General features: G+C 40.5%; 1 protein-coding gene across 1 annotated transcript in view; it reads right to left on the reverse strand.

Moving 5' to 3' along the window:
• The window catches only part of ano2b (anoctamin 2b), a 57,600-nt gene extending 40,262 nt beyond the window's left edge, over positions 1-17,338 (reverse strand). Inside the window, exons 1-6 of the mRNA XM_085376635.1 lie at positions 17,125-17,338; positions 16,934-17,091; positions 4,259-4,357; positions 3,758-3,909; positions 3,323-3,377; positions 3,178-3,229 (exon numbers count right to left, since the gene is read on the reverse strand). Coding sequence (XP_085232761.1) covers positions 3,178-3,229; positions 3,323-3,377; positions 3,758-3,909; positions 4,259-4,357; positions 16,934-17,091; positions 17,125-17,335 — 727 coding nt within the window. The 5' untranslated portion in view covers positions 17,336-17,338. The remainder of the gene's footprint in view (positions 1-3,177; positions 3,230-3,322; positions 3,378-3,757; positions 3,910-4,258; positions 4,358-16,933; positions 17,092-17,124) is intronic.
• Between the last annotated feature and the right edge of the window lie 1,970 nt (positions 17,339-19,308).

A 19,308-nucleotide genomic window follows, 5' to 3' on the forward strand; every position in this document is an offset into this window, starting at 1 on the left:
TAAGGATTGAGGTTAAAATAACTGTTCCAGGCTAAGAGGAAATTCATTTTTAGACAATGAAAAAGAGCACCTCCTTTTATTTATCCAATATCCAGCACTACTTACTTGTGATTCGATTTTTTTAAGGATGTGATTTGTTGTCCCAAAAAGATAATAATAAAAAAGAAAAATGGTTCTTTCCCCACACGTATTGTATAGCCTGTACCATTTTAAAAAGTCTGGTTTTCAGTGTCAGACAGACTGGTTCTGTCTTTTGCCCTTGAAAGTTTTCACACGTTAAATCGTGGCCTGCCCGTTACCTGTCAATGTCAGGGGTGGACGCTGATGCATGACATGACACGGCATACACAACTACCTCTTCCATCAAACTAACTAATCAATTATCAGTGCCTCAAAGGGGACACGGACCTATGCAGCGATTAGCTGTGCTATTAATGAACATCACGACCAACACACATACACCTACGCATGAATGCTCACTCAACCAGCCAGAAACAACCACAACTCCCAGTGGCCCCTGCTTCAATCTCAGCCTGACCCGGGAAGTATGACCCACTTGTAGAAGAGATGGAGTAAAGCAACAGAGACAGAGAGGGAGAGTGTGTGTGTGGGGATTGTGTGAGCCTGGGTGGGCGGGGGGAGGGGAAGAGAGAAAATAGAGGTTAAAAAGATGCAACTCTATTTTTCTCGTCCCTTCTTGCCCTACAGCTTCATTAGTACCCGCTGGCTGAGACCTTCTGCTGTGATAGGCAAGCCAACCAGACATATGGTGGACATTAGAAATGAAACTGGGATCAGCATATCTATATGGGACCGATGGGCATTATAAGTGTGACAGGCAGATGCAACCATAATCTGCGTCTAATTAAATGCTACAGTTAAATAAACAGGAAAGAGCTGCACTAACAAAGAATCAGGGGATACCTGATACCATGCAGTTCTTTCATGTCTCATACGGACAAACAGTGGTGGATATATTTTAATGGAAATTCCAATGAAAGTACAATGAAGCCTTTAAGACAGCCGTCATCTGCGTGCCTTGCATGTTTATTTTCTAGATTACCTCAACAAATTATGGGTCACGCACAATTGCACAAACAAAGAGTGCGGCTGAACATATTGACTTAGCTGCTGAATGTCCCTATGGGTGTCTATGGTTAAAGGAATTGTTATTGAGCAGCCTTTCTAGGAACGGCCTGGTGGGAATAGGTTGTTGGGAAAATGATCTCTGTGTCATCCAACTATGCAGCACAGCACTCATTGTTTAGACAACCACTTGAACGTCACTTTATCTCTCTAGTGCACAAACAGCTTGCATGGCTCTGCGACCTTCTAGTACCTTCTTCTTCCTAAACTAAGAATTATTGCTGTATAACATTTAACTACAAATCTATAGTTTTACCTTTCACAACAGAGAACAAGACAATATGAGATGCTCGGGTGTTATTTAGTTTATCATCATTGACTCAAATAAATGTTGCCTGATTGCTACACCCTGTTTGAAGGGTGCTATAAAACGGGTGTAGTCAATGTGCTGTTATACCAAAGGTGTAACCAAAATGCTCAGTATTGTATACGTATTGTATACAGATCTAAGTAGCTTGGAAAGAAAAGCCAGTGGATTTCTTTAGGTTTCTTGAAGATGTTTCACCTTCATCAGAGAAGCTTCTTCATTTCTAAAACCAAATGGTGGAGTATTTAATCCCTAGTGGGATTAACCCTTAAGAGGGCCGTTGACCCGCTATTGATTATGTGCCTCATCACATGAGCCAAGGTGTGAAAAGGGTGTGGGTCATTATCAGCAGAGTTTTCAGGTGAAACTATTGTGAGACCTTGGCTCACCCGATCATGTGACCTATTGAGATCAAGTCACAGAAGATGTGAGTGGGCGTTGAGGTGTCTGGGGAGGGATCTCAAAACTGGCTTGTAAGTTGGCAGACAGTTGGTGTTGTAAGCCACCCCAAAGTGGACAATGACAAGACAATGTTGTTTCATTTGTCATTCTGCTTCTTCCTAGTTGGTGTCTGACCTTTATCCTGTGCATCTTTACAGATTCGATGAATTGGGATAACCACCTGTTTAAAGAGCTTTCTTTACATGTGTGCGTTCCTTTTCTTTCCTTTCTGGCTTACAGGGAATGTTTTCAGCCCGGTGTTCTAGGGTTCTGATTACTCCAATGTTGTGTTCCAGAGGGTGGCGGTGGAGTCAAAGAGTGGGTACTGGTCTGTGTGTGGGCTTCTGGTAAACTTCCAATGTTGAGGTTTCCATTCTCTTCAATGTGCACAGCACAGTCCAGAAATGGCAAACTATTATCCTTCTTGTCTTCCCTGGTGAACTTTATGTTTCTATCCACTGAATTGAGGTGAACAGTGTAGGCTTCTACTTCTTGGGTTTTGATTTTGACCCAGGTGTCATCCACATATCTGCAGCAGTAGAAGCCTATAGAAAGTCCAGTCACGTTTCTTCCGAGTGCCTCGATTCGATTACCATGAGATTGAGATTACCATGATCTGGATGACTGAGAACCTACACATCCATATTGAATGCAAACATATTTTGAAGCAGGGTTTTATTGTCATAGGCTCTTGTGTAGACCAGTGGTTTAGAGGTTTTTATGGCACACTAAAGAGCAAAGCAAAATTTCCAGCAACACCTGTTTTTATATCTGCAGAAGAGAGTGTTTATGTCATCTGGAACACCAGATCCTTTTGCACTTAAAAATAAATAAATAAATAAATAAATAAATAAATAAATAAATAAATAAATAAATAAATAATGCTTGACACTATGCTAGCAAATGATAAATTCACATAAACTTTCCTCAAGACATACCAGTGTGTCTCTGTTAAGAAGCACTGGTGTAGAAATAATCTAAAATGAGTTAGTTCTGGGAGTAACCAATGGCGGACCAAATTTCAGGAGGCTGGGAAGGATATGATTGGAGGAGTGTTGCTGCTTTCCAGCACAGGTGAATGAGATCAATTATACTGAAAACTATTTTAGACTAGCAACATGACACTTAAAAAAAATGAGTGAATAACTTAGTGACTTCTATTAGACACTGATGCCTTCAGCAAACCACTTGAGATCTGCTATTGGAGTCTATTGGAATACACATTTAAACACTGATAAAGCAGAGGCACAGCAAACTTCTAATGAAATGCTTTGTACCCTCACCTATGGTTTGACAGGTTCGTGCACACACCGTCCGTCTCAGGATCTCATAAACCTGTGGAACATTTCAGCTTGTTAGACTGGAAAAATTGACTAATCTTGAAAAAAATATGATACAGGAGGTAGTGATGTAAACATAGAGACTTACTATTCTGCCCCTTGTAGAATTGTCAAAGAAAGTGTCTTTAGATGTGATGTTGTACCTGAAGGAAACACAACCAATGAACACTATGGTACACTATGGCAGGGCTGCTAAGGTTTTTGCAAAACATAGTCTTTTCAACTTTAAACACAAAATGCACCTGCAACAACACCAAACAGGTGGCTGTGTGTTACAAGTTTGTGGTTTAAAAAAACAAAACAAAAAAACAAGTGTAGTGACTTTTCGACAATAAATGATTTGACATCATTTGTTGTTTAGGTTAATAGAAGGTTGTGACTATAGCATCCATAGTCAGATCCAACTAAGGACCAGCCCTGGTACCAGACAGTTGGTTTTCTTATCATTACTTAGTCTTATTTTATACTGAAACCATAAAATAAGGCTCTATAGAAAATAAATCTGTGTTCATATTTATCTCACAAGTGTAGCTTGTCCCTGGAGAAGCAGTGTGAAAGAAATTTGGTGCGTCCATGATCTTGATGTGGTACTTTAGGCTGGAAAGGCTTGGTCAGCGTTCTCCACACTGTGCTCATACTGGAGCCGAAACCAGTTTCCTCTTTGATTTCATAACTCTGGGGTAACCAAAACATACAGAGTTAACCATGTTACTACCTGTAAGATACACACATCCAAAGAACTTAACACTGTCTGAGAATTAAAGACCTAACACTGAGTGGTACTGCAGTAATAACCCCACGTGTAAATATAATTATGGGTATGACTGTCTCTGTACTTTTAACTGAATTTTAAAAAAACTGGCATACCAAAGTCTTAGACTTAATTTCTTAAAATGTTACAACCCTTAAGTTTATTGTAATAGCCATTATATAGAAAAAAAAAATAACTACAGAGACACAATATCAACTTCAGCTGTTTGCTAACCTAACAAGAAACTGCTGCAGTGAGGTACTCTGATCTTACCGTCTTGGTGGGGACTCTAATCTTGAGAAACTCAGCCTCTCGACATAATACTGGCCATGGTGCGTGGACTCTGGTAAAGCTGGGGCCATGGCTCTTTAACTGAAAAAAACAAAAACATTCAGTTGTGTTTATGTAAGCAATTTGGGAAATTAAACATGCTAATCAGATCCAAACACAGTTTTGATTAGCCATGATTCAGTGTTTACAAGCACTTACCATGACTGAGCTTGTTTTCTACCAATAATGCTTTATTGCCCTCAACTTTTTATGCTCGGGGAAATGTATCAGCAGACTGCTTGGCTGACAGTACCTGCTGTTTAAAAATGGCTTACCAGACCATCTGCCAATACTGCTTTGCAATCCAATACAGCAGACTTTGTTTTAGCAGGAGAGACCTAAATACATTCTGCTCCTCACTTGATATTTTCGCTTCTCAGTGCTTTTTCCCTTCAGGCCTTACAGTTGACATCTGCAAGGGCCAACTCAACATTTTGCATTCAACACGGAGTTTTCTTTGAAATCCAAGCCAGATGCAACCAATCCTTGCCATCATTCTGACCTACGGAAAAGCTTTGGCTAGCCTGTTTAGCCAGCAGCATTCCTCTGATATCTATTAAAGATAGATGTGTCCTGTGCTCCTACAGCAAAGCCTGGAGCCGTTTGCAGTTTGGTGCAGAATGTTCCTAACACATTGGAGGTTTGTTTTTTGTGATTTTACCTCCAACTTCAAATGTAACATATTAATTGTATGCAAGATGAAATTCTGACTCATCTAGCTGCTAATGAATCATGTTCCAGTGCCCACACGGTAATTAGTATATTAATATTAATATGCATTAGCAAAATTTGATAATTGGTTGCTTCAAATAGCACCAAGAGATACATGATTGAATTCCTGAATACGAGCGCGATGACAAAACTTCTTCTGGATTCCTGTGGCTGAATATAAATAGAAAGTATAAGTGAAGCAACACATTTCCAAGAAATTTGTTCCAAAAGTAAATTCAAAAAAAATTGTTTGCAGCAGGCCTGATGGACCTGGTTTTTAGTGTGAGTGAGAGAGTAAATGAAATGAAAGCGGAGCCAGTGGGGGATGACAGCCAGGTAACCTTACCCTCCTTAGACCCCCCCATTAGGTTCTGCAAGAGGGGGGGGGAAATGAAAAGAGAAAGGTGGTATGGCAAATGACAGAAACCTGAAACTATTCCCTTTCTCCTCTCGACTCCTACTCTCCTGAGATCTTTCACTCCCCCTCACCACCCTCCCCTCCTCACATATATTACTGTAGCTTGTGCTGCCCGCTAGACACTGTTTCACTGACTGATTGACTGCTTCACTGTCAGTCTTACTGCTCTTATTTCATTATCATCTCTCTCCCTCTGTCACATCCACACAGACTTTAGTCCCACACATTGCATACAGCTGAATGCGAAGGCACCTGAGATTCACCTCGCTTTAATAAGATGTATTTGTTATAAATAATCCATGTGCGGGCACACACACACACAAAATAAATGTACTTTTACCATTTACAGATGACCAAAATAGAAGAAAAATAACTAAAAGAAACACAAGTAAATTATCTCACTAAAGTACGAGGAGACTCAGTTGAATGTGAAATTGAAGTGCTTTCACCTTGTTGCTGTCCTGTTACACACTGATCTGTCACATCACAGTATGTTTATGTGTCATGGCAAAAAGCTTACATTCCTGAGGACTTGAGAGGTTGTTTATGCTTATCAGACTATAAAAGGGTTACATAATTCATCCCAAACAGACAGATAATGTAAAAATCAAGGAAATCAAAGACCACTACCACTCTCCTCACGGGTGGTCGATCAGCAAAGATCATTCCACGAGTAAGAGGTGTTAAAGTCCAGAGCAACGTCTAATCAAGCAAAAGCCTGCAACTAAAACTGGTCTACTGTTTTAGGTTTATGAGTCCATCACCGGGAGATCACTGAATGTGTGGTGTGCATGGCAGGATTAAAACAAAAAAGGACATTGCTGCCCATCTGCAGTTTGCTAAAGATCACATGGATGAGCCAGATGGCTGCTTAAACAATGACTGTTATTGGGATGAATGAGACCAAAATAGAAGTTTTTGTTTTAATGAGAAGTTTTATGTTCAGATAAAGGGAGCTACTCCACTGCAGGACAACTGTGTTATCACACCTGTGAAACATGGTCTCATGGTTTTCACCTCTTTTGTATAACAGTTGTATGTTGAAATAAATATTTGAAATATTAGCATTTAGCAATTCCCAGAAATCTTTAGTCGAGGGGGAAACAGCAACTAAAAATATTTGACACCAGACACAGTTTTTCCTTCTAGCAGATATTAGATCCTTTTCCTCAAAAACAAAATCACAAAGTCATATCATACTTTTTTTGGAGAGGAGATTTTCTTTGTCTCCTTTCTTTAAATCAGATACTCTGCATGATGTGTGTAGACCACATTTGTGCAACACTGAAAATACTATAGACCTCAGAGTTTCAAGAAACCCCTGAACATTAGGTGAATATCCTAAGAGACATGTTATACAATCTGCAGTGCCTGGCCTATATTTGTGGGCATTTCTTGATTTATATTTCAGTTCCTTTTCAATCTCCTTTGATACTCCCACAATTCATCTAATCATTTCAGGAAAGTTTTCTTTTCTTGTCTAAATCAAAATTTAGATTCATGACAATATTCATGGTACTAAAAGTAAAAAAAAAATGTAAACACTTCTGGCGTAATCAACTGTAATCCTTGTCATAAGTACCATTGATAGAACCGTTGAACTCTACTGCCTGTGTTATTGTTAGATAAAGTTTACAAAATTAGACTACACGTATCCAGAGACTACATTTCCCCCGAGGTCCCTCTGCACCCCCAAGGGTTTACCCTCACCCCTTTCCCCATCTGCCATCATCAAAAACGCAGACACTTCAGTCAATTTAGGACAAAACAATCCAGCAGGTTTCACTCCACACTGACCTGGTTTTTCTGTGTTTGTCAAGCAGCAAACTGATGGCTGAAAATTTTGCAACCTTACAACTGACCATCTGCCACAAAACTGAGAAATAAGCAATGAATTGCCGATGTACTCCATCTCGACTTGCTCCTTTGAAATTTTTTTGTAGCCCCTCTCACCAGTATTCTGTTTCACCTGCTTAATCAACATTTATCATCTGTCTCCCAATCCTTTCCTCCCTCTTCCTCCTCCTCAACCTCTCCTCCCATTGCTATCGCTCCATCAAAAAGCAGATGATATAAATACCTTTTAGCCTGGAGAAGGTTAATTAGTAGAGCGATTTCCAATTAGCTCTTTATCTCTGTTGGGGGCGTAACTAGGCCGCAGCCGGGGGCGTCTTTGGGTAGGAGGGTGGTGGGTTATGAGAGGGTGATCAGGTGGGTGATGGGATGGCTGGGAAGAAAAGTATAGCAGGAAGTGGAGAGAAATCAAGAGAGATGAGGGGGGACTGGTTGAGTGAGATAAACGAAGAAAATACAAAAAACAAACTGAACCATGGGAAACATGGGCATAGGCAAAATTCCAAGATTGGAATTTGGAGGCAATGCTGGAGGTGGCAGAGTTAAAGATGTTAACATTTTCATCAGGAGTGACAGTATGGACAAGATAGAATGAGTACTTCAAAGGGAGCACTCAGGTTGAGTGTTTGAGAGAAAATGTTAGAGAGGCAAAGCTGAGATGGTTGGACAGGTGTAGAGGAGGGATATAGTGGATACACTGAACAAAGGATGTTGAATATGGAGCTGCCAGAGAGGAGGAAAAGAGTAAGACTTCAGAGGAGGTTAATGGATGTCATGAAGCAGGACATGCAGAGGGTTGGTGTGACAGAGGAGGATAGTAGAGGGTGAGACGTGGGTAGGGTTGCCAACTCCCTGAAAAATAAATAAGGGACACCTCGTGGCCAGGGCCGGGCGACCCAGTTGTCTTCACCCTTCCCAGTGTGGTGAATTTTCTAGCTCTTTTTTTGTGTGTGAAATTATTTTTTTAACCATTTGACTTGAATTTGATTTAAGTAGATGTTTATTCTTTGTGATATGAACACATGTGAAACAAATGATCATTTAGCCATTTATTTTTAGCTCAAAATGACAACATTAACACAGTAAAACAGGTCTCTTTCTTAAACAGAAGCCTGTCATGCTTAACTTTTGAGAATATAAGTAAATCTTTCTTTAAAAGAACTCTGTCCTGCTTAACTTAAAATAATAGAAAACAATAGAAAGAAAAACATTCTTGTAACAGTGCACATTTAGTGCATTTAGTACAATTGGCTTCAGTTGAGGTATTATTTCAGCTTTTCTAATGCTAATCAGCTGCTCCTGTTTGTAAACCCGCTTGTTCCCATGATTACGCATCTTAACTCATCATCATTATTCATCTATGTATTACTTTTATGTATTAGTCATCTATTTGTAATCATCTATCCTTGCAGTTGTTTATTACACAAAATAAATTATATTATCACACTTCTGGCCACACAGCGCTGATATTCACTGCACATGCCCATATTAACTTTTTCCAGCCAGGTGTTTTCCTTTTCCCATTCTTCCCTTTCTCTGAGGGGAACAAACATTGCTGCTCTAATGCTGGGCTTACACTGTGCGGTTTTAGGCCCATTTTGAGCCGATTTTTGAGTGATCCCGATCATCAATCGCTTGGTCGTGAGGGTGTCACCGCAGTTTGTCACACTGCGCACGCGCAAACACAAATGTCAGCGAAAAAGAGAGCAGCACGGCTGTGCAGCGTGTGATCTGGACACAAGCGATGGAGGCACAACTTGTAGAACTTTTCAAAGCTCATCCGAGCCATTTCGATGTGGCCTCACAAAATTATCACGACCACAACAACCATGAAAATAGTTGGATTTACATTGCTGCTCAATCACAGCTGCCTGATCAATGTTTTTCATTAGCAATTTAGCAAAGTTGATGGTGGTGGTGTGTCTGTGTGAGTGAAAGACAGAGGGAGAGCGCGACAGATTTTCTGTTATAACCTTCATTTTATGGAGGCACAGTGTGAGCACTCAGGTCGCATCAGAGCATCGGGCGGTATAGTGTGAGACCTGCATCGTGACCTACCAACTTTTAACCCCTGCGAGTCAATTGTGCAGTTTGAGCAGGAGCTGAATAACGCGACTGAAAAAAATCGCACAGTGTCTGCCCAGCTTTAGGTGTACTGTCGTCCGAGACTTGCACCGCAGTGTCGGCGTTTGTTTCCCTGTTGGCCATGCTTCTTGTTGTGGTCATCTGTTGTCTTCCGGTATTTTCTCCGTAAGCGACCTTTCCTCGACCAATGAGATGAGCGGTAATCTGAATTGTCATACTCGAATTGTCATAAGTGTGCTGTCAGCTCATTGGTCACAAAGCAGGAGAGGGGCTGGGAATTATGTTTTCAAACAAAGCGTTAATTCCATTAAAAGTTATAGACTACTTTTGATTCTCACTGTATTACGGGACAAAGTGCGTCCCTTATTAGCTCAATACGGGACGTGTGCTTTTGTTTCTAAATACGGGACGATTCCGTTTTTTAAGGGACGGTTGGCAACCCTAGACGTGGGCAAATGATCTGCTGTGGTCCCCTACAGGGAGCAGCCAACAGAAGGTAAAGAAAGTGTTTACAGAGCTCAAGTCAGATTTCTATAGGACCAGAAGTCCTTTTACAACCACAGCTATCGCTATGTGGTGGCCTTAAGATAGATGCAGGTTTGAGGCACTTTTATTTTCCAATCCACAAGGTACATCTATCTTTTACAGCATCTATAGCTAGGTGTTAGGATGACATCAGTAACTTTCTACAGATCTCTAGGTGGTCGGATCATACCTGTAGGTAGCTAGATTTTTTCTTTGTTGTTAAAATCAATTAGCAAAAAACTCACCTGTGTTAGCACTGTGATGGACTGGACACCTGTTCAGGGTGTACCTTGCCAATCATGAAGCCCCCAGCAAGAAGTCATTCCAGCCATCAAGAATGAATAAACTAAATGCAGGAGGTGCATAGCATTCAAACTAAATGCAATGCAGTTGACACACAACTAGGGTTGCTACCTTTTTAACTATCAAGTAAGCGACAGTCTGGTGTGCCAGAAGCACAATGCACAGACAGGTGTGTATAGTGAAAATATGTGTGTTCATTTTCTTACAGTAAAAATCCAGTAAAATGTTAGTATTAAGTTTAATCAATACCTCATCTAAAACAATAAAGAAAAATAAATTAAGTGATGACAGAAATCCTATGGGCATTTCCTTTGAAAAATAAGCAAAAGAGAAAAAATATTCAAATACAGGCTTCAATTACCCAGGTTAATATGCTGCGCAGACCAAACAGCACCGTCTTTTTAAGAGTCACGACTCCAGGACACAATCACTCGTCTGATATAATTGTGGTCAAATCAGATATTTATAAGAGTGCAAATCTGTTGGTCAGAAAGTGACATTTCAAGTAATGGTCAATATATGGGACATTTAAGTTGGAATAAGGGACAAACAAATTTTGCTCATTATACAGGATGTCCCGGCTAAAACAGGACATTTAGCAGCCCTACACACAACTCAATTCCCATTAACCGTAGCTGATGCTGACAACACTAAATAACACGGAGAAATTTCGAGAGGTGAGTAAAGCTCCCATTTTGAAAACAGTTAAGTATTAAACACTTTTCATTAACATTAACCTGGCCGTCATACACTTTCATGTTACCCATATAACTATTAGCAGTTAAGTGTTAGCCACATTAGCGGTCTATTATCATGACGGTTTTGGTTAGCTGCTAAAGCTAACAATAACATAACTGTTAAAGTCTAGGCTAATCTGTAACAGTCATTAGTGTGGCCCATCTGCAACATTAACAGAGTAGATTTAACAGTTATTTTGGTTCAGAAAATGCTAGACTGATTCAGATTCTGTTCAGTAGACTGGATATACTGGATTTCGTAATGTGCAGTGTGTTTTTCATGGCAATTCAACAAGTAAAATATATATATATATATATATATATAAAATAAAATAAAAAGATTTCCTTCATTTTGCACTAGGAACAGAGTAGGTGGTTTTCATACACCTTAGCCTACTTCTGAAACACACAGGTCTAGACTAGCAAGGTGTTCTACACACACAAGTGTTGTTGGATTTTTGACCTTTACACTGAAAACAACAAAAAAATTAATTTATAAAACAAAACCAAAAAAAAAAAACAAAACCCATTGCTGGTGTATTAGATGGAGAGCGCAGTCAAAATGCAGGTAACATACACTTGATACTGTGTATGCATATACTCAGTTACAGACAGGTGATGGACTGAAGCTGCAATTACTTTGCTGACAAAAATGTCTACGTGGGAAGAACAGGACAAAAATATTAGCAGAGCACCAGTTTCGGCGCTACATTTTTATCTACATAGTGCTGCTTTCTGGCAGCACTTACTGCCAAATACACAGTCACTGTATCGGTGTAGAATGGAAGAAAAATAGTTTCATGTATAAAAATACTGTATGGTTTGCAGTTTGCATGTTTAGCACAAGTATAGAGCTGTTATTCATTTGGTTAATTAAAACTAAGGCAAGATGCCGGATGAATCCTAGCATGGAGTCCACAGCAACACAAATATGTTTTAGAAGACGAGTGGAACATACTTATTTTTTCTGATTATTAATGTTCCCATGCCTTCATCTAAAAATACTAACATAACATTTAAGTGTTTAAAATGTTTCTAAAAACCCCATGGACTGAAATCTTGACAAGTCCCAGCTCTACTTCTTCAATTAAAATCTCGCTCTGATTTAATTAAGCATGTTCTCTAAGAGGATGTCCCTAAGAGATCAAAGGTCAGCGCAATAATCCTGAGACACAATCAACAAGTTTGACATTTGAGTCACTCTTCTTTACCAGCATCAAGTTAATCTGAAGTCAAACAGGTTGGGCACAATAAGGATCATCTTTTTTATTATATAAAAAGTATACTTTGCTACTGGTGATGCTCAATGTATATATCTTTAAAACAGAACAGCAAAAACTATTCCTTCTACCTCACTCAAGAATAGCTGTAGCTCAGGTAGATAGGCCATCTACTAATCTCAGAGTTGCTGGTTCAATCCCTGATTGCTCCAGTCTGCGTGCCAAAGTACCCTTGCGTAAGATACTAAGCTGTGAGTTGCTCCTGATGCGTTAATCAGACTGAATGCGTTCAAATGTTAGATAGAAAGCTTTTAGATGTAAATAAAGTAACATTTTAAAACGCATCAGATTCTCACTGGGGGAAAAAAGACTAATGTTACCAACTTCAAAATGCTAAAACATTTCAAGCAAAATGACATTTGACATTTATCATTACCCATGTCGAGTGAGACACTTACACTGACCCTAATCTCTCAAAAATAAAAGTGTCTTCCAAAGCCTTTGGAAAACATTTAACTACCAACATACGCCAGCAGGCCATCCGTTAATTACCTGCTTTATTTTAAGTTAGAGGTGCAGTTTGTACTTCTGTTGTATGCACTTGATTAACTATGATTAATGTTGAACAGCTTCACCCGATTATGTGCACACAGAGTACAGTGGAAAATTGATTTTTGGTACATGACTTATTATATCTGTAAGGCTGCTTCTCACCCATTGCGGCCTATACAATGATGAAGGAGAGCAGTTATGTTTGTCAGAGTGCTTCCCACTTTGTTCAAATTAAGGATATTGGGATGTTTGTTTCTCTCGGTGGCAGATTTTAGCCCTAGATCTGTGAGACGAGATAAAAAGCTATCAGTCAGTCAGTTAATCTCATCCAGGCTTAGGCTCCATTGCCACACTGTCAACAATCTGATTAATACTAGCCTGCAGACTCCACACACTGCCAACTGGCTGCCAGCCAACACACACGCGCGCACACACACAGCAAAATGGGTATCATACACACGACAAGCCCTGCACTGGTAAGTTAGACACTACAGTACACTATTTCTTAAACATTTTAGAGTACATGAGACTTTTATGCTGTTTTTGCCTTGTGCTGTGTAAAAAAAAAAAAAAAAATCTATTTTGTTTTTTTACTTTACGAGCGAAACAAGTAAGCATCGCTTAAATTTAACAATTTAATCCTCTTGTTGAAGCCAAAGTGCAGCAGAAGCTCATTAACTGACAAACGGAAGTTTAACAAAAACTGCATTTGTACAACTTTGTGGCAGTAAGCCTGGAGCATCATTACCACAAGCAGGCAGAGCACATAGGCCGTGTGTTGTGCCAAGTGCCACGCATAAGCATGCATGCACGCGCACACACACACAAACAACAAAAGCAGGACAGAGCCACACAAGCTAGCGCCAGTAACACACAATGACAGCGAAAGTGATTTGTGCGAGTCAAAACAAAATTAGCCGTTTTAGGCCAAATTAGGAAATCGATGCAGAGGTCAGAGCAGCAGCTGTGTCAGCTAAAGTGACCAGAATTAAAGGCTTTTAGCACCGATGAAACATCAAGGCCACTGTGGATGCTGACTCAAAACAAACAGGATCTGCACTAACTGGACATTTTATTAGGTACACCCTGCTTTTACCCAGCTTGGGCACCCTTTTGCCATCAGAACTTTCTTTGTTTTTCATGGTTCAACAAGGTGTTTTAAGGCAGCACGGTGGCACGGTGGTTAGCACTGTTGCCGCACAGCAAGAAGGTCCTGAGTTCAATTCCAACATCAGGCCGGGGTCTTTCTGTGTGGAGTTTGCATGTTCTCCCCGTGTTTGCGTGGGTTCCCTCCGGGTACTCCGGCTTCCTCCCACCGTCCAAAGACATGCAGCTTGTGGGGATAGGTTAATTGGAAAATCCAAATTGCCATTAGGTGTGAATGTGCGAGTGAATGTGTGCGCGAATGGTTGTCCGTCCCTGTGTGTTGGCCCTGCGACAGACTGGCGACCTGTCCAGGGTGTACCCCGCCTCTCGCCCTATGACAGCTGGGATAGGCTCCAGCGCCCCCCGCGACCCTGAAAAGGATAAGCGGAAGCGAATGGATGGATGGATGGACAGTTGTTGCAGATTTGTCCGCTGCATATCCATATCCATAATCTATGATCCACCATTTCCTAAAGGTGCTCTGCGGGATTGAGAGCTGTGACTCTGGAAGCCATTTAAGTACAATGTTCAAGAAACTAGTTTGAGATCATTTGAGCTTTGATGCTCAGTTGGTACTAAGGTCTGCCAAGAAACTACACCCCCATATCAAAACACCACCACCATTAGCCTAAACAGTTCATACAAGCCAGGATGGATCCATGCCTCATTTTATTTGTGCCAAATTCAGATCAAAATGTCACAGCAGTAATTGAAACTCATCACACCAGGTTGTATAACAGGTACCGTTTCCTGGTCTTAGACAGCAGAAGTGGCAGCCAATGCAGTTTTCTGCTCCTTCAGCCCATCAGTTTCCAAAGTTTGACATGTTGTGCATTCACAGATTATGCATACCTGGGTTTTAGCAAGAGGTCCACCAACGCAAACAACCATTTCCAACAACCATGCCATGCTCAAAGTCACTTCTTCCCCATGCTCAATTTGGGCTACCTGCCTCAGTGCATCAAGTTGCTGATATGTTAAATTACAATAAATAAACATTTAAATTTAGACTGCCAGTAACCAGAAAACAGCAGCAAAGGTAAGTCACAAGGTAAGACTTTGCAAAAGTCTTGCGGCAAAAGGTGCGTCGCAAAACATCTGACGTGATGAAATCACTTGTGGTAAATAGACATAGCCCAGTGTACGGGAACGCTGTAGAATGTGCACACACCAAATTCAACTTGTTGAGCTGCTAATTTGGCTATATTCCACCCCATGCTCAACAGTGAGCAATCTCTGTGTTTTTAGTAGACACAGTAGACACAGATCCATCTATAATGGTAGAAAACACTGACAGTTAAAGGTTTCCTTTCTGCAGGCATTTACGGATGAAGGCAGAAGGCTGAATGACTCAGGCTTGACTTTTTTCTCCCATCACTCAGGTTTGCAGGTTTGGTGCAGCTTGCACCAAGTTATGCATCAGTGGGTTGCCCTTGGATACAAGCCATTTCTGACACAGAAAGCCGCCATTCTCTAAAACCACAACGTTACTGAAGTTTCTGTGAAACTGCTTTAAGTTCTAGAGGTTTTTGTTTGTTTTTATTGGTGAACTTCAGTGATGAATTTTGTCCATGTTTCCCACAATGCTGACATTTATTCTGACTTTCCATTTTGTAAAGCATCTCTATTTTGATGTGTGTTTATTCAAGTGGCAAATTCCTTGTACCTTTTTTTTTTTTACCCTCCCCACACCTCAGGAGCCCATAGAGCAGGGGTGGGCAATCTCAGTCCACGAGGGCCGGTGTCCCTGCAGGTTTTAGATGTGTCCTCGAACCAACACAGCTGATTTAAATGGCTAAATTAGCTCCTCAACATGTCCTGAAGTTCTCCAGAGCCCTGGTAACGAACTAATCATGTGATTCAGGTGTGTTGACCCAAGGTGAGATCTAAAACCTGCAGGGACACCGGCCCTCGTGGACTGAGATTGCCAACCCCTGAGTCATGGGGGTGTCTAAACCAGTACCTATGGAAATATTTGTCGGTTGCAGCTGTGGCTACAACCGTAGCTTGCCTCCACCAGTGTGTGAATGTGAGAGTGAATGAATAGTGGCATTGTAAAGCGCTTTGGGTGCCTTGAAAAGCGCTATATAAATCCAATCCATTATTATTATTATTATTATGTAGAGGAATAAAGTTTCATAATTTCACATAAGTAGACAGAAACTGGCGATATCGTAATATGGTTTAGGCTAAAATATAATCACCAACTTAAAGCCCCTAAAGACAAACCCACTTTGCAGCTGCCCTAAATTGGGATGACTCATGTAGGTTTTCTGTTGTTTTGTCCCACAGCAGCAGGATGATTAAAGAAGGTTGAACACTTTGGTACAATCAGCAGAAACCTCAAGACAAGCTCAACTGCTGTTGTTACACAGTCTCTCCCACCTCCTTCTACTATCTGAGCCAGGCTCCTATGTAGGCGCTCACCTTAAATAGCTCAAGATAGTGTTACGTCAGATCCTGTGTAGAGGTTCAACTTCAAAAAGCCTGTGAAGTCAGTGAAGCTATAGAATTTAGCCTGTGTTCAAAAACACAGAGTCTAGTGTGTCAAATTATAATCCCATTTATTTCTCAAGGATTTGGGATAAAAATAAATAAATAAATAATAATAAAATAAAATAAAAAACAAAGCTTTTGTTTTTTCCAAGCCTTAATGAAAACTAATGGTTTTTAAATATACCTGAACTCTGCGCACTATTCACCTCAGCATTGGCTGACCTAGCTCTGCGATTTTACGTGTTCTACCACTTAGTGGCTTAGTTGCTGTTGTTCCCAATTGCTTCCTTCCACTTTGTTAAAATACCACTTTCAGTTCCACTTTCGCTTATCCTCATCAGAGTCACAGGGGGGCTGGGGCCTATTCCAACTACCATAGGACGAGAGGTGGGGTACCCCCTGGACACCATTTGACAACTGACACCATTTAGAATGACCATTTAACCTGATCCCACTAACTACATGTCTTTGGAAAGTGTCTGTTAAAGCCTACCTGTCAGCTGCATTAAATTTAGCCAGTGTTGTGCAAATGAGAATAAAAGAAGCTTAGCATGACCATACACACACTCACCTCTCTGTCTCTCTCAATCTCCAAACCAGCCTCTAGTAGGTTAGCCTCAAACTCCTGCCTGATTAGACGCATCTCATGGTCACCGGGCTCCATTGGCTCGCCATCTCCTGCTCCTCCAAGCTCCATGAACACCTCGCTGGCGCCCGCACCCTCCCCTCCTGGAATGCCGCCGCCTCCACCACCACCACCACTTCCACCTGGTGCCACATCTGAGGCCGCCATTGAAGGAAAGTTGCCATTAGAAACAATAGATAACCGGTCTTGTGAAACGGAGGCACTAGCAGGAGATCGTATCGAGGTGTGCCTTCGCTGATGAAAGACCAGAACATAGTCGACTTTCCGTCGGCCGTCACTGAAGTAAAGGCCTTCTCCGATGGCATGAGGACCTGAAGTTGATCCCATGACCTGTAAAATATAAATATCAAGCAAACATCAATACTGGTGCACTATATATTAAAAAACCTAAAAGATTTAGAATAATTATTGTAGCGTATCCCAGTCAAATACAAACTGGTTATAGAGAGCATACAACACCTTTAAGCAGCAGTGGAGTTATGTAATAAGTGTTTGAATGAACTTAAACATTACTGCAGTGTCAGTGCACACAACCACAAGTGGCTTTTGGCAGGTTCTCAAAAACACTGAAGTGAGAACCTTCAGCAGCAGAGTGGGCAGTCAGCTCACCTTTGGCTGTTTTATTCTTTATTTAGACAGAGGGAAAGCAGAGAGCGAGACTAAACATGGAGGACACAAGAGGCAAAGCTCTATACTCTGAGCATGATGGGAGATTTCTTACCAGACAGCAGTATAGCGATGCAATGTATGTTGTTGTATTACTCTGTTACACTTTAACCTAAACACACACTGTGCTTCGGTTGAATACACATCAGGTTTTTTCACATAACGCCAAATCACAGCGAGTGTCATCTTTATACTGTAAAGTAAAGACCAGAGTATTCTGGAGAAAACCCCAACAGTCAAACAATCCCTCATGAGCAAACACTTGGTGAGAATAGAAGGAAAAACTACTTTTAACAGGAAGAAACCTCCAGTAGATTCAGGCTCAGGGAGGGGGTAACCATCTGCCATGACCAGAAACAGGACAAAACAGAGACCAAGGGAGAGAGAAGATGTACATGAACGATCACAAAGTGCTTACATTTTAAACTATTTGAGCATGAAATAGACTAGTACACTAAAAAAAGAAAAGAAAGAAAAAACATGCTAAGTTTAACAGCTTGGTTTTTAGAAATATCTAATATGATATAGCTAGAAAAAGCTAGCATCACTATTGAAAGTAATTTTGTTGAATTTGCCAATACTTAATATCACTAAAGCTGATTGAAAACTACATTACAAGAGCAACTTTGAGACAACAGTGTAGGCCTTATCCTTTTTTTCCATAGTGAGAGAAAAGAAAGAGTGAACTTCACTCAGAAATGGAGAAAGATAAAAAAGACAGGACAGGAGAGGAAGAAGAGAAGTTAGATTTAAAGGTAAGAACTGCTCAGTTGTGTTTGATCAATGGAAATGTAAAGCTTGCATGCAAGTCCTCATGTTTTTGTGGTATTATGGGGGGTTTTCATATTGTGAAACATGCAGCAAATCAAAATGAGGCATGGTTTAAAGGGCACCAGAGATTAATTTAGTTAAATGATGATGATGCTTAGATTCATTAGCTGAATTCCACCTTTCATGCCAACTGTATGCCCTAGAGTATAAAGACAGCATAAACAGCATACTGTCAGTGTAGAGGATGGAGATTAATCAGGACAACTCATGAAACACCTGCTGACATCGTATTAAATTCAGTGTATATCCACAAAGATCAGTAAACCTCAGAGCTGCAGTATCCCCAATCAACTGATCACAGCAGGTACATTAAGAAAATCTACTTGACCTCTCGATAAAAATTATTGTGAGTTGTGATTCTTGTTCCGATGTTGGGCCATTTCAGCTGATTTTAGGGTTCCCCCACCTGCTGAATCCCACTTTAACCTGTACCCTACTCATTTTCTTGTTTAGAGGGAAAGTCACCCTCTACAATGCAGGCAACAGAAAATGGAGCTATTTTTTTCTCCTTCCTTTTCTCTGCTCATGTTCTGCTTACCTGTCTCAAGTTGAGTACCTTTATTAGAATTACAATTTAGACAGAAATCATATTTGTATTCCTGTCTACTAATATTATTTTTATGTGACATTAATATAGCACAAAATTCAGTTTGCTTTGCATAAAAATAGATACTAGAGTTAAATAGGTAGTAGAAACATCCTCCAAAGAGCTACTTTTTAAACTTTTCTAGAGTACATTTCAGAACCTGCTCATTTTCCACTTTTACTTGAGTAAATAAAATGAACCAGTTCTTGAAGTTTTA

This window comes from Diplotaxodon limnothrissa, linkage group LG17 (assembly GCF_057381915.1).
Source record: "Diplotaxodon limnothrissa isolate DT_005_m linkage group LG17, D_limnothrissa_male_GT1.1, whole genome shotgun sequence".
NCBI lineage: Eukaryota > Metazoa > Chordata > Actinopteri > Cichliformes > Cichlidae > Diplotaxodon > Diplotaxodon limnothrissa.